The 16,866-nt window shown below is 36.8% G+C and overlaps 1 protein-coding gene across 4 annotated transcripts in view; it reads left to right on the top strand.

Annotated features, from left to right (window-relative positions):
• LOC121652732 (carboxyl-terminal PDZ ligand of neuronal nitric oxide synthase protein-like) overlaps positions 1-16,866 on the top strand; it is a 196,756-nt gene that overhangs the window by 99,635 nt on the left and 80,255 nt on the right. For all 4 annotated transcript variants that reach the window (XM_042005671.1, XM_042005672.1, XM_042005674.1 and 1 more), the window contains exon 5: positions 5,345-5,453. In XM_042005671.1, the coding sequence (XP_041861605.1) occupies positions 5,345-5,453 (109 nt within the window). The remainder of the gene's footprint in view (positions 1-5,344; positions 5,454-16,866) is intronic.

Here is a 16,866-nt window from a genome sequence, read left to right as displayed (position 1 = left end):
AAAAGAAAAACCTCTTGACAAGATGAAGAAGTTGGCTGCTGGCAATGTTTGCAGTCGGATTTATTTTGCTCTTAACCAGCATTCATGTCAGGCCTGCTTCTCTTATCCCAAGATCTCATCTATCCCATGCATCTCCACCTGGATGCTTGACAGCTGTTGAGAGACAGCAGATAGAGATGTATCTGAGCCGTCATCTTAGTAGCGTCTCGGGATTTGTCAGCTAAGCCAGTCAGCTAAGCTCACTTTCACTCGCTCAGTAGAGCTTCACTAGTCTGGCAGTGTTGTTTTCTGTCTTTGCTGAAAATTTGTCTCCAAAAAACACACTTTAAAGCAAATAAATTAGAAAAAAAAACACAAGATTATGTTCCCTGCTTCAGATTATTTTTAACAGTGACTGGGAATCAAGGGTTAAAAGAGGCACTTATGAAGAGATAAAAAGGGGAGATGATTTAAAGGTTCGGCTGAAGTGGAGTGGTCAGTTTTCCTTAATTAGATGACACAGTTTGATAAATGTGACTCTGTTTGCTCCTAAAACTGCTTTATTCTCCTGATGTGCTAATAGCATCAAGCTATCTCTCCTTCAGTAAGAATTGTTTTTTAATTGTGAGTTTCTATCGTTTCTATACATGCTTCAGACTGTGACTGTTCATGTGTAGTTTTTGTTAATTTTGGACAAGATTCTGACAGAAATTGCAAACACTCCACCCGCCCTGTACCTCTCAACATCACTATACTGAGGCGTGGGAGCTGTTCTATGTGGGCCATCATCTGCCTTTGTCATGCCAGTCGCCTTGTTTTGCTCTTGGAACTGTTGCCTCATTTTTAGAAGAGATCATCATTTAAATCCTCCTGTGATGACAAAGTCTCAATTTTCTGATAAAAACAGGAGAAATTGGGCAATCTCTGGTTAAAAATGGCAAATACCCATTCTCCCTGACAGATTTGGGGCACAGTTTATGTGGCTGAAGAGGGAGGAACGCCATATTTCTCTCAAATAAAACTGTATGGCTGCAATACAACATTTGTTGGAAAACATAAACATACACTGTAAAAAATCTGTAATATTAGTTTTTTTTCTGCATAATTTCAGTTTTGTCCTTCCTGTATTTTTTTAAATTTGGGAAAATGCAAATAAGATTACAGAAATAGACTGAAAATGTACATGTCTAACAACAGGAAAAGCTGTAACGGTGAAAATACAAAAATAAATCTATTGTCAAAATAAATAATTTTTATTTCACATCAACATTTTCAAAGTTATATTTTATATGTAGCAATGAAAGCTCATTAAATGTTATCATGAGTGCTGGAGACTGATGGACAGTTTCATCCATCTCCTGCGTCGGTTTGTCCATTTTCACTAAGGTTAGCTATCCGTCCCTCGACGCAGAAGACGGAGCATTTCCACCAGAAATGGCAGGGTCAGTGCTAAGCAGAGTAGCTGGCATGTAACCAGCAAAAGGAACAAACCTGAGAAGAACAGGAAGGAAAGGAAAAAACAGAAGAAAAATGAAGACAACAACTGTAGAAATTGCACAAGCTTTTGAAGAAAAACGATGTGATTGTTTAGGGCATGTTGGGCAGTTGGAAACCTTAATACGGGCGCATCACCACCGCCAACCGGTGTCTGAAGCTAAAGTCGGACTCTGAACTCACCACTGCCCACTAGTGGAGGAATTGACTTAACAACCATGACAACGTAAAAGACGCATAGAAGTATGAAGACGGCCACGTATGACAATGTCTGATATTGGACGTAGCTATTTACATACGTAAGGGAGCATAAATGGGCCTTCACACTGAATACAGTTTCAGTGGTGCTTCTAGTTTTGTGCTGGTCATCCTCAAAGCTTAAGTTCAGAGTGCTGATGATGGAGGAAAAAAACGGTTGGGACTCCTGCCCACCTTGGCCATTATTTTGTTGTTGGTAACTGGATTGTAGCAGAGTGATGGCAAAATAACGTGTTTTTTGTACCTAAAAAGCCTAAATTTAACCCATACATTAAAAAAACAGCAAATTAGAAAAGATGAACTTAAAGAAAATGTGAGGTTAAAATCTGATGTGAAAGTGGGCGTGCAATGATTAATGTCCCCCTCACACCTCCTCACAAGTATAGCTGCGGAAATAAAAAAAAAAAGTGTCAAACGGGAATTTACGACCTTTTAATGCTTTGTAAAACATACATGCCAGTGTTTTATTTTTTTTTTTTACAGGCAAACGGGAATATAATGATGATAAAATCTAGAAATATTTGTTGTTCTACAGTTTTTGGGGGCCTTGACTGTAACAAATGCATTGTTCTGGGATTTAAACTAATGCATGTTCTGGCTGTTAAGCTATGCAGTAAATTTATCAATGAAATGTGACATAAAAATCAATCACCTTGCACACCCGCCTCCTGGTTTGATTTTAGCCCCAACTGTCTTGAGTTGGTTGGTAGTGTTGTCATGATTAAATGGGTTGATGAAGAATTTATAAGAAAACACGAAGGCCAACTTATGTTATTATGATTCCATCACACTACATGGAAACCTGCAGGGTTGTAGGTGTTCCGACCCTGTTTCTGTATTTCATAAAATTATATTCAGTTCTTCCTTTCTGCAAAAATGCAGCTCTATTTTGATCATTTAGATAGTTATAAATCAACAAATAAGTAGCCAAATAAATAAAAGATAGCATGTTGTATGATGTAGATTTAATCTAGCATCTTGACTTATTGAAACCTTTTTCCCAGCCTCTTGATCAGAAATCAGGCAGAAACTCTCCAACTGTGTGTGGTGTCAACTGTGTGATTATATAAGTCACTGCTGATATCTTTGTCTGGTATTTTGAGAGTCTATTGAGGATGGTTGACAAAGAACACCGTCCATACCACATTCCCTCAGCGAGTCTGGTTTCAGGAAAATAGGCCGAAACAAATGCCACTGAAATGTCACCAAGTGTATATATGAGACCCCCTTGATTACAATGACACATACACCCTTACACACAAAAACCTTCATGCATGGTAACCCACTCACACTCGCTTTTTAACGGAGACAGTATTATAATTTGAAGAATCTCCCGTTAATTTCTTTCTCCTGCCTGGTTGTTCATTGTCTCAGTGTGATGAATTACGGCAAGCATCATATAGCAGACCCCTTATTATGGCACTAATCGCCTAATTACAAAGCTGTTCTGCCTGAGGTATTCTGCTGTAACTTGATATTTTAAGTTCATTGTATTAAGCGACACAGTTAGAGGCTTCGTCGTGGTATTACATCAGAATCCAATCACACACTGCGCTGTTTATTCAGGAAAAGATTTGTACTCTAATTAGAGTTTTTACAGCCCAGTTAAAATGCGAGCAAGGATGGGGTGAATTTCAATGCTTCACAGCAACAATTAAAGAGGTCACATTATGTTTTTGTGTCCCCTGCTTCTCCTTAGTGAGAATTAAAGCTTTTTGCAGAGTTACAAAGATGAAAGCCCATGTTAAAGGAAGTTTGAAGCATATTTGCAGAATTCCTGCACAAGTACGTTATCTGCCATATTAAACTTAAGGTGACAATAAGAACAACCTGTTTGCTGCTGTAAGCAGAAATATTCTTTCTTAGTTATTTAAGATTATTGTTATCTATATGAAATCAGCTATATTACTATATGAAATGTCATCCATCCATCTATCCATTATCTATACCACTTTATCCAGTGAAGGGTCACGGGGCAGCTGGAGCCTAACCCAGCACTTAGCAGGTGAGAGGCAGGGTACACCCTGGACAGGTCACCAGTCCATCGCAGATGAATTGTCTTATTTCTACATTATTTTCCACTGGTTTATGCTTGTTCTTAATGAGATCACCTCATTGCTTCCTCATGTTCTGCTGCAGCCATACCATATCTGCCATGTAAGCTAAATGACACAAACGCGTATAGACATGTTTTTATTCCTTGCCAAATTTTAGCTGGGGTCTTTTTTTCTGTTTGGTGTAGTTTTCTTCTTTCACCTGTGCATGCAACGGTTCCCTATGTGTACTGCAGCTTCTCCAAGTGAAGTTGATTAGTGATAAATTGATCATAGAAGGGCTAATTATTTATTGCAATATTTTGCTTGAAGGTTAGACATTGTACAAGTTTATATTTCAACAACAATGTAAGCTTGGGTTTGTGGTTTTTTATTGCTGGATAGATGAAGTAAAGGTTCTGCCTGAGATTTTTGCATTTCCTTCCACCCTTTTATTTTTATGTAAAATCTGACCTTGGAGCCATCAGACAGCACATCATATCCAGACATCCATAAAATGTGAGTGTGAAGCTCAGTCACTTGTGGGATGTTACCTCTGAATGTGAGAAATTCCTTCACAACAGTGCTGGAAGTCATTATGATCTCGTTATGTTGAGGCGCTGTTGAAAAACAGTGACTATTACTTCTGGTCCCTATGTGGAAACAGCAAACAAATAAGCTTAACATGTTCAATCCAGCGATTATTGTTTTGGTGTTGACCATGTTTCTTAAAGACGGGGTTGGATTGTCAACAAAACTGCCGGGTTTATGAAGCCTTAAGGCACATAAAGCAAGTTTGTAGTGAAGAGTTTCTTTATCTTCTACTGTAAAAAGAAAAATCAAAATGCAGTCTTTTATCTAAATATGACAATTTGCAGAGATTTTTGGTCCTGTTATTATCTCTACTTTTCCCTCTGCAGTGCGTTATCTCTCCAGTGTTCCTATGTCTTCATGAATGCAGCGTCGAGCTTAATGCATGCAGCTCTCTCCCAGCAGGGTTCTGTTTATTTTCTCCTCCGCTCTCCCTTTTGCTCTACTTCTTTTCTTCTTCTATTTACCTGCTCTGCATGATATTGTTTATCTATTCCCTTTTATTTTTCATATAATCTTTCCTCTCCAGTAGAATTGTATTAAGTTTGGTTTCAAACGTAGTTTCCCAGCATCTTGGTTCACATGTGATATTTTTGTTTTTATTGTATTAGCGTCTCGTTTCTCCTCTGCACAGTGAAACGGGCAGGAATATTTGGGCATGGTTTATTTATATTTCGGTAAAGTTGACCTTTATTCTAAAGTCACTAAACCCAACTTTTCCAAACTGCCTTCGATAGAAGAAATAAAATCTATAAGAAAGCCTTTTCTTGATGTTTTATTTAAATATCAATTTCTGCAAAATTTTATCAAATCTTTTTTTCAGACTTCGGTCTTCGTACTTTGGGTTATTTTTGTTATCAAGAGAAACGATCCAAGAGACTATTTTATGTTTCGAGATACATTTGAACACACCACCAACCTCTGCTGCAGTTTTCAGTCATGCTGTGCAAATTTTTTAAACATTTCTGACCTATTTTGTGTTCTTTCAGGATATTTTACGTGTCACATGACTCCCAGGATCTGAAGATCTTCAGCTACATCGCCAGAGATGGACAAAGCAACGTCTTCCGTTGCAATGTCTTCAAGTCCAAGAAGAAGGTGAGACAGAGAACAACTGTGTGTCACACAAATACATGTACATTGTTGTGTCTCTTCAGTAATCAAATCAGAAATTTGACCTGTGAGATATAAAATGTCCAATTAATTAACAATAAAACAATCAGGTATTTGATTGGTAAGTGGAGCTAGTATCTCTGTATCAAGTTTAGACTGAGCTTACACACTGATGATAATATGTAATGATTTTATTCTTTGCAGACATTTTCAATAGGCTTGATTAGCCGTGATCACCAAGTCTTTTACACTCCAGAAAATGGAGAGAATCGTCTAATATGGAAATATGTTTGGAAACAATTTCATTTTCATAACAAACCATCATTAAGCAAGATAATAAAAGTTATGTTTTCTATCACAGAAACCCCATTGTTTGAAATCTTTTGAAATATTTCACATTTTACCTAAAAATAAACTCAATAAGCCACGAGCGGAATCAGCCATAAACTTTTGATTTACAGCAGCAGTATCAAACATGTGGCCCAAGGGTCAAAATCAGCCCCCCAGAGGGTCCTGTCTGGTCCCCAGGACGAATTTTAGAAACGTGAAAATAAGACACAAGACATAACTACAATTTTTTTAATTCAAGTAACTGCAGTTTATTTTTCCACATAAGTTTTTTATGTTTATTATAAAACTTTTTTGAGGCAGAATAGACAACTAGTTATATCTTTCATATTTTTCTTATTTAATAGTAAAACAAATAGTTTGTATAATGAGGTGAGTCAGTTCAGATGTCCAGGATTACTACACACATGTGGAAATTGTACATGTATGTGCATTTTTGAATAACTTCTAGATCTTGACAAGTTTCTCAGATCATAATGTGAAATACCGGATTTTTCTGTTCCACATACTTGGGATTAAATGTTTTGTGATTTTGTAGTCATTATGATTTGGATGTTAATTTTTAAACGTGTAATATGTAAATTAAATGGAATATGTGAACTAATGAAAATAGAATAAAGAGAATAACAAAATAAAATATAAATAAAATGATCAAATGTAAATGTAATATATAATAAATGTACAATATTTTTCATTTTCAAATTTATTTTGAAGTTTACAAATCAATAGAAATAATTATAATACAATTATTTATTTATAATGTGATTATATCACATTAAAAATATAATCAAATATGTTTATGTTTATTTCAGACAGGTCAAATTCATTTCACCAAAACATACATATAGACACCTAACAATATAACTGTACCCAATTCACATGTCCGAAAAGGGTAATTGTTCCTACCCCTTCACCCATCATTAATAATTATACTTTACAATCATCCTGTTTTCCAAATCTTATGGATTTAAGAAAGGAGAAAGTATAATTATGTACATATATACATAAATACATACATATATACACAAACTTACATACACCCACACACGCATATATATATATATATATATATATATATACACACACACATACATATATACGCACATACACACTGCATGTGTATGTAATCTAATAATGTTATAGTTGTTTCCAACCCAAACAACAACTAACCAGAATGCAACACAAGGACCAAGAAAAAAGTAACTACCCATGTACTTAGTGCAAATCATCAGTCTGGGTTGTTTCTACGCTCCTGTTTCTGAAGTTAAGGTTTGCCGTGTAATTATATCCCCCGTCTCTATTGGTAGAAGGTTTCTGTTTGTTATCTGGTAGTTGTTTGTTTGCTGGCTTTATACATTAACTGTGCTGATTTAAATTCTACCAGATCTGGGAGTTTTAATAAGCAGGAGTTTATAAATAGCTCATTAGTGTGGTCCCTAAATCCCACTTTATGAACCATCCTACTGGCTCTTTTCTGGAGTGTGCATAAAGGTCAGAGTGAGGATTTGTAGGTGCTGGCCCAAATTTCCACACAGTAATTTAACTATGGCAATATATGTGAACAGTATAAAATGTGTAATGCTTTGACATTCAAAAAATATTTAGCTTTACTGAGCTCTGAAATAGTTTTGTTTAATTTGGCTTGAACATGTTGAATGTGCAGCGTCCAGCAGATCTTTTGGTTGATTGTCACCCCCAGAAACTTAATTTCTTTACACTCTATCACCATTTTAACTTCACTGTTCCCTTTACAATTTCCAAACAACATAAATTTTGTTTTGTCCAAATTTAATGACAGTTTATTTACATTAAACCACATTTTCAATTTATCCAATTCTGAGGAGATTTCCTCTATAAACTCTCATCAGCAAAGAAAATAAACTGTAGTTTTTCAGAAATTTATGTCATTTATATATAAAATAAAAAGTTTTGGTCCCAGTACCGACCCCTGAGGAACACCACAATGTCCAAGCATGAAGACTGAAAGTCACCTATTTTTATGCATTGTTGTCTATTGCATTAATAACTTTTTATCCATTGCAAAGCCACTCCTCTCATCCCTATAACGCTCCAGTTACTCAAATATGTCATGATTTATTGTATCAAATGCTTTTTCAAGGTCAACAAACACCCGAATTGCAAATTTTATTTGTCAGTGGCACTAGTGATTTCTTCTACCAGTTCCACGACTGCCAATGATGTAGATCTTTGTGATCTGAATCCTTATTGAATTTATGAAAGCAGTTTATATTCATCAATGAATTTGTCCAATCTGTGACTAAATAATTTATCTAAGATTTTGGAAAATTGAGGGAGTAATGAAACAGGCCTATAATTAGTAAATAGCTGTCTGTGTCCATTTTTTACAGTGGGATGACTTTTGCAATTTTCATTTGTTTTGGAACTTTACCAGTTTGGAATGATAGATTACAGATATATGTCAGTGCAAACTGTAACCCACACTAAGGAAAAAGAGGGGGTTACTCTAATGTGGATGAAATACTTTCCTAATCCAGTGTTTTATCACTCGTCTACATCTCCATGCCATGTAAAACATTAGTTTATTTCTTTCCTAATAACCATTCAGAGCACTGCTGGCCCTCTGTGGCAGAAGGATTGTGTTTTCCCCCCAAACAATCACACGTGGAGGGGAGTAGTTAAAACAGTAGAGCCTCTTGTTTTGTTATACAGCAGCTGTCCCACAGGAGTGCTGAAAAAAGTGAGCAATGTCCAATTAAAATAGCCCCTGTTGTGGTGTGTGACTTGACAACAATTCAGCACAACTTGGCAGTGCTGTTGCACTCACCCATGGCCAATCATCAGCTCTCCTGTGGCACACCCTCAACTCATTGAACTGTATGTTTTCCATTATTTTGTCTCACTATGCCTGGTAAAGCTTCTGCTCTGTGCAGTGGACATATTTGGATGCACTGATCAAGGCAAGCTTCCCTGTAGCCTAAAATACAGACAAATTCAAGTTGTACCGTTGTCAAGTTGTCAGAAGATTTTATTGTTTGCAGACACTTTCAACTGACTCCATTAGCAGTGATCACCAATTTCTGCATAAAACAGAAAATTCTTTTCAGCCTAGAAATGTCTGAAAGTATCTTTCAAAATGTCTGGAGATGCTCTCACCTGAATTAGATGATAAAGAAATATGCTAACATTAGTTATTAACAGAGACAAACTAGCCTTAAACAGGACGCTGAAAAGAGTTAGCTACTGTAGCTGGAGCCACTTTCGCAACCCTTGGATCTAATTTATAAGCGCTCCTAGTGTATTATAATGTAATGAGTTTAAAAATTTTTAAGACATCCACCTACCAAACTTATGCAATAAACAAAACCATGTTACTTCTTTTGTTTGCTTTCTTTTTTTTCAAGTTGCAGCCATCTTGCTCTTGTCAAATGTTGCTGTATGATGGGAAAAGTCATTTTAGCCCCCACATTGGAAAGTCATTTCCAGTGTTTTCACAGTCTGTTAGGTGAGTTGAGAACGAAGCAGTTCCGCCTTATTGAAACAAGTTAATGTCGTTACATTATGACGGCCTCCGGTAAAGACACATACACATCTGTGGAGCAGCAGTATTTCCTGCTTATACTCTGAGTTTGTCATTGCTGAGGTCTGACGAACATGTTTGAAACTCTTTGTGGTGCCTTGGATTAGTTTCTGCAGAAATGAGCAGAAACAAACCTAAAAACAGAGTCAAGCAGTATGACATAGTTTGAAAACATCTCAGTTTTCCACTTTCTCTGCCAATTCAGAGGGCTTGATGGTGAAGTCCAGGGGTTAGCTGGGTGAAGCACACACTACCTCATTATCTCCTACAGACAGACTGACTTTGACACGAGCACACACACACACACACACACACACACATTTTAAACTGAAGACAAAATAGAAAGTGTCACATACCAAAAGTCTCCTGGGTAACCAAGGCCCCGAGGCTATTAGGATGGAAACCTGTCTGCATGTGTGTGATATAAACACATCTTTTTTAATGGTAACATGATCATGTTTTACAGTTTTAACTCATTTATTTTGTTCTGTCTGGTTAATATTGAAGAAAAGTGTTAAATATCAGACCTATTTTCTCTAAGTCTGAAAGAGTTTCTGTTATATGACAAATGGAAAGCATTCTGCATGAAACAATCTTATTGTAGCAGCAAGAAATCAACGATAAGAATGAAGTTAATGTGGATTATCTTTGATGAAGCCTTTTTTTATGCTGGAGTTTGGTATTTCTAGTGGCATTTACTCAACACTGGAGAAGAGAATGTCAAGCAGCAGCCCAGTCTCCAGACAAAGGCATTTACATTTTACAATTTTAGAAACTTAATATGAGTAATGTCGGTCAATGCATGTGAAGGGGTGTGTGTCTGACTCCTTTCTTTGTAATCAGACTGCTGATTAATGCCAAACCAATTCTTCTTCTAAACTGTGAACAGTAGTAGTCACAGTTCATGTCGTTTATGTTAAAACTATTTAACGGGAATCAGCAAATCTAAAAACCTACAGGATAAATTTTATGATTTCTGCTATAGAACATGTGTTTCCTGACCTTAACCAGCTATTTCATTCTGTAAATCTAAAGGCTAATTTATGCTCGCTTTGCGTATATATTTTAGTACAGTGTGAAAGAAAAATTCTCCATCCACATACTTTTACGCAGCCTTTTTGTTGGCATGTTTTGCAGCTATAAATCCACCAAATGCAATGCAAAGTTTAGAGTTCCCTTCCAAGTTCTGGTGGCAGTTTCAGGCAATAACAAACATGGCGACTGTGGCGGAGATCATTTAATGCACTTTGTCAGAAAAAGACATAAAATGGGCAGCACAGTAGACTTCAGTGGCATGTGCGGCCATTAAATATACCAGGGCCTCTTCTCTTTCTTTTTCCCTTTCACTGGTTGCACATTCACCACAATTCTCAACAGTACCCCACAGCTTCCAGTGGTACTGCTCCTTTCGCTGTATCTGGGAATGCATTTGCAAGCTCTCTGAAAAAGGAACAAAATACTAACACTAAGGACACAAAAGACACTCCTTCCATATGCACATTTTGAGTAGAGCATAAATGAGGCTAAATAGGGTTTGATTTCTGTACTTGAAACCAAATAAGAAAAGAAGAACAAAGTTCCAAAATGAGGAAAATATCTTTTATTATAATTTTAATTTTCAAATAGAGATTTTTATTTAGTGATAAGATTAAACTTTGTTTGTCCCACAAGAGGAAAATCCAACTTTTAAGGCAGGAAAAGGAGAAAAGTTAATAAGCAGCAGTGAAAACAATAAATTAAAAAATAACAGAGTATAATATAATAACAGAAGTAAAAGTGTATAAATATGGAATCGATTCCATATTTAAGGAAAAACAATGTCAGAGGATTTTTGCAATATTTTTAAAAATACTCTTGTATTTTGATGAAACTGTTTATCAGTTTAGCATAACTCACATGACACATGAGAGGAATACTCTAACAACAAAGAAATAGTTCTCCAAACTATTCTTTTTTTTTTAACTTTATGGGCTAAATTTATTTCATCCACCAGTTGAAGCTGTTTATCCTTTAATTCCAACTGTTTTTAGTACATATCTGAAAAAATTGCCAGTGGCAAATGTTGGTGGTGATCCTCAACTCTCCATAAATGAGCACAGAGGAGGTTCAAAAAGCAATTTATGCAATAATGAATGAAAATTAATAGAGATGTGTTTTATTGGGCCTACAACATAGGATCAACTAGATCAAATGGGCATTAAGGAAAAGGTTTTAGTATTTAAACCTAGTTAAATATTTAAAGACTGGTAATGAGAGAACACAGTGAACGTGGGGAATCTGTGGATGCTATATACAGAATGAAACACTGGCGTAATTAAAAAGTCATGGGAGTATGTTAATCAAATGTGGTTTTGTTTGTCTTGACATGTGGAAAGTTGGAAGAACAACACAAGTAGGAGATTCAGCTGAGTTAATTTCCCTCCTCACCCCCAACTATGAATAAAAACTTGATCTGCATGAAATCAGAAGGACATAAAAGGTTTCAGGGAGCTGATATTTCTAACACTCAGGCTGAGTGTGTGTCTCTCTCTTTCTTTCTCTCTCTCTCACTCTCTCTCTGCAGTCATCCCTGACACACTCTCATTCATCCCTTTCTTCTCCCATCAACAGTTTAATAGAAGCTAATTAATGACCTGGCCTCTATTATGCAGAAGTGAAGTGAGCCTGATGGAGCAGGAAGCGTTCATCAGAATCCTGAATGCTGCGCTGGCTAAGAGGTCCTTGTATTTGTGAGATTGTGTGTGACTGTATTTAGTGCATTTTCCTCCTGATTATAAAAGACTGTTTGAGCTCAGGGCAAAGTCAAAGGGCCAGTGTTGTGAGAACAAGGGGTCAGGAAAGAGTTTCTTAGTGTGGAGGGAAGGGAACTTTTCAGGCTCAAGTTTAAGAACTTGAGGTTTTTAAAGCTTGCATGCTGTTTGATTTTATAGAAGGCAATTTGAGACAGTTTGTGCTGCTGGCATTTTGGGATTTTTAGATGGGTATGTATGGAAATGTATAAAGCATATTTCCCTATCTTCCTATGAGTGAAACTCCATGTACATGCTTGTTGGATTTTATAGGATGATGCATAATGGATGATTATGACGCAATATTACTACATGGATGTACAAATACAACATCAGATTGAGCAACACAGAGAGGAAATTATTTACAGTATCTGAAGAAAAATAAGAATCAAAGAGCCCAAGGTGTTGCCCTGACACCCAAATTCCCCACATCCCAATTCAGCATCCAGGAAATGTGCCTGCATGGCTGTTTTTATCCACAGGACCCAAAAGAATCAGCCTCCAACATCCTGATCCAGACACATGGGGACACTGCAAGAGTCCATGTCCTTACAACTCAGGGTTGTCTTGGCAGTGTAAAAGGAAACTAAACGTTTGGCTGATGGTTTCAATCTTGTTTTTGACCGTGGCATCAACAGAGGGCAGAGAGATTGTTTTCAATTGTTTTCCTCTTTTTTTTTTCTTTTTTTTGAAAAAGCTTTGTGTCATTACTTTAAGCTTTCACTCCCAACTAACAATTCCCAAGTACTACTGACAAGATTTATTAAACAGCTCACTCCATAAGATAGATGGTATTGATTTTAATTAGTGAAAAAAATGGCCAAAAAGATACTGTCATTTTTTTTTTATTGTCATGAGAAATTCATACTTACACAATTTTTCATTCAGTGTCACATTTTTAAATTAAAGCTAAACAAAATGAAGACTGAGCAGTTCTGTACCCTGCTATATGTGGTATTACTGGTCCTGCTGTTTAGTCTTCATACCAGTCAGGCAGTAACACAAGAATAAAAGAAAAGCATTAAACAAAGACTCTGAAGAAGATGATGAAAAATAAAGTGTAAAAGTCAGTTATGGCCATTTAAAGCTGATAATTTCCCTGATAATGATGCTAAATGGAAATCCTACAGCCAGCAGCTGTGCTTTATTATATTATTGTAATTATTATATTGTTATTGTAATTAATATATTGATAGGCACATTCTCTGTTTGAGCAAGGAAGTTGTGCAAATGCACTGAATTCATTCTAATATTCATTGAATATTTACTAAAAACTCCAACATGTTGGTTAGTGGAGTCAAGAAGGCACTATTTCAAACTTAAATTTGCTCACTTGTTTGATTCTCTACTAGTTACAAAGGACAAATGAATCCATGAGGGAAAATGATTTGCTAGCATTTTCCCTCATGGATAAATAGCTCTCACGTAATTCAATGTTGCCTAAACCAGATGACAAAGGTAAATTGCAACTCCCATAAGACAACGTTACTCAAATTTGACATTAGAAATGTAAAGGTATGTTAGATAAAAAGTAAAAGTTTATTCTGCAGAGGGTACTATCCTATAAAAGGGAAGCTTTGGGAATAAAAAGCTGCTCTGACATTAAGTGACTCATTTAGTCATTATTGTCTTGCTAACCGTAACGCTGTGTAGAGGTTGGGAGACTTTCAGTGATGGAGACTTTTGACAAAAACCCTCCTCCCTTTTGCTCCATTAAGGTTGTCCAGATCCATCCATATTCCTATGCCAGCCCTCTGAATAACGTCCAGATGAGGGCTTCACCCTGAGGCTTTAGCACCAGCAGGCTTACAGCACAGGAGATCACACTGACCAATTACTCATAAAACTTCTGCTGCATGTTGCCAAGTGTACTGAAAAACCAAAGCCTTTGCAGGAAAAAGAGATGACTCTAGCCCTTCCTGTCGAGGGCCTCATATTTTTACTTTGTCCTTTGTTGCTCAGTTTTCGCTGATGTTTGGCTCCAAGCTGCGTGGTGCTGGCCTGCAGGGTGGGTCGGCAGCATGTCGTTCACAACACATGAACCCTCTTGTGATGGAAAGTGAAACTGAGGAGGTGCTGGAGTGTTACACAAAGATGGATCTATCTAGATCTATCTGTCTATTGATCTACCAGAGAACCGTTTCGGCTCATTGGTTCTGTTGTTCACATCTACTGTACACCGTCTAGCAGCTGCCATTGATGATCGCTGTGTTCTTCAGTCCTGCATTGCATCACTCTGCTGTAACTTTGTTCTGCTTTTCATAAATCAGTGATCTTCAGTATGTTTTGCGTGAGACCCACATTAGTAAGAAAAACATCTGTCTGTTAGTTCCTTCTCTAGTGTCTTCACATCCGTTTTTGGAGCAAATCATAAAAAGCCAAGCTAGCGTGGGTTTCTTTATTACGCAGAATTGCCAAGTTGGTATAAGCCCAAAGTTTGTAAGTCCATATATAGCAGGAAATTGCTGCAAAATTCAACTGCAGTGTGCTGCATTAAATGACTTTATTACATATATTTTTATCATTGCCTTATTATTTTAGAAACACCAAACTTTGTCATTTGTGCACAACCTTAAACTGTATAAAATACTGTCAAATGTAAAAAAAAAAAAAATACAAAAACAAGGTGTGAATGGGTTTTAAGATGTTCTACCATGTCCTTCATTGAGCTAGGTACCAAGATCTTTAACCCATTTAAAAAAATATTCTCATTTGGAATTTTTTTTAAATCTTGGTTACTATTTGAGCTGCAAATTTGTCTGCATGACCTGAAAATCTTCTACTTACCGTCAAGGAACATTTCAGTCCACTGAAATCCACGCTAGGGCATCGAGCATCGATTGGAACTGGAACTTACTTTTCAATTCTCCCAGAATCATTCAAATATTTAAATAGCGATTCCTAATTTTGAAACCCCGTCTGCTGACAGCAAGACGAAGCCAGCGAACACCAACAAAGAAGAATACAAATGTACCCAACAACACTAGGTTTAGATAAAGGTCAAATTGATATCAGACCACAAGTCGGATTTTATATATGAAGAAGGAGTTTGCAGACAGACATTCAAAAGGACTTTACTGGAAAAATACACAACTTGGAATAATTTTGTGGCAAACTATTTTTGATATTTTTTTTAACATTAGACTCATCTGTGGAAAAGTAATACAATTGATCATGGAATAGATGATAATGTGACGTCATTGCCACAAAACAGGTAGGAAGTCCCGTTAGCTTTGTTGCTAGCCATAGTGTTTCTTTTACTGACGGTGTCTTGATGTTTAGGAGTACTCTAATGTAAATGATGTGGCTCAATCACAGAGAATCTAAGCTTTCTAATAAGGTACAGCGTGTCTATTTTGACAAAAGTGTTATTAGACAAGTTTTACAGTTTATCGAACAAATTGGTGACCAGGTCACTGACAACCAGATGGGAATGATGAGGTTAAAACATGTAAACTTTTTTTACCCTGACTCTTAAAAATATCAGAATCGAGAAGCGTTAGGAACTGATATGGAAATACGGAATCGGAATCGTTCAAATTCAAACAATGTCCGACCTTAATCGTGGCGCACAGTCAAAGCAAAATAAAGGGCAGGGTTTTGGTATCAGTGTCTTTAAATGCCAAATGTGATACATTTTCCTACTTTCTCAGGCTGAAAATGTATCAGATTTTGATGTGATCCTCCAAGCAAAGGGGAGGACGATCACTCCACATCTGAATGGTAGAAAGAGAGTCCTGTCACTTGGCTGCCCACTGTCTGAATCATTGAGCTTAAGAGTCTTTCCATGATTGGGCAAGAAATCATGAAGGAAGAAAGAATGAGAAAGCTCACTAAATAAGTTGTATTGAAAAAAAAGTCAGAAGCTAAGAGTTCCAGGTCTGGACTGCATACCTTAAGAGTAATGTGACCAGGGTGGTGGCACATGTTAAATAAAACAGAGAGCATTGCATCTTTAATTACTTGATGATAAGCTCTGGAGTATTCTCATGTAGCCTGGACTCCCCACCAGCATATGCTGGTACACTTTCACTTCTGCAGCAGAAGCAGGCTTGAATTACATACAGGCAATTCTGTAAATATGTTGTTTGTTTGCTTCACGTTGCCTCTCTCCTCCTGATGCATATCAGCCCTATGCTGTGGTGTATTGATGATGAGGTATGCTGGGATGTAAACACTCTCAAGTCGATATGCTACATTGTCTATTAGGCTGTGTGTTCTCTTTTTTGCGCTGTGTATATTAACTTTAAGTTGTTTATACTATGGTATTTCAGCGTTTATAACCACACTTTGCACTCGAAGTCACCATTATTGTCTGTACCACTGCAGCTTATTTCCCATCTCAGTTACTTGTAAAACTCCACCTGAAAGCAGCTTAAGGTTTTAAGGGTTAAACAGGTCTGAGGTTATTCACCTGTAGCACTTTCACATAATCAGAATGGTTTTATTTGTTGAAGTGATGAAATTCAGGCTCAGCTGTGCTGTAAATATCAGTGTTTTTGTGTCTCTACATTCTAATAAAATTCTAATTTTATGTTGAATTTAGCAAGACCATCCATCACAAGTGATGTCATATTTTTGCAAAGAAAGGCCTGAAACACAGAAAGATTATGGAAGATGAATACATCGGCTCGTCATCACAGCAGAGATGCAGCAAAGACTTTAATCAGGGGTGATTCCCCATCCTCTCGGTCTTTGTTTA

This window comes from Melanotaenia boesemani, chromosome 14, assembly GCF_017639745.1.
Source record: "Melanotaenia boesemani isolate fMelBoe1 chromosome 14, fMelBoe1.pri, whole genome shotgun sequence".
NCBI classification, from domain to species: Eukaryota; Metazoa; Chordata; class Actinopteri; order Atheriniformes; family Melanotaeniidae; genus Melanotaenia; species Melanotaenia boesemani.
Note: the sequence above shows the minus strand (reverse complement) of the source record. Positions and strands in the feature narration are given on the sequence as shown.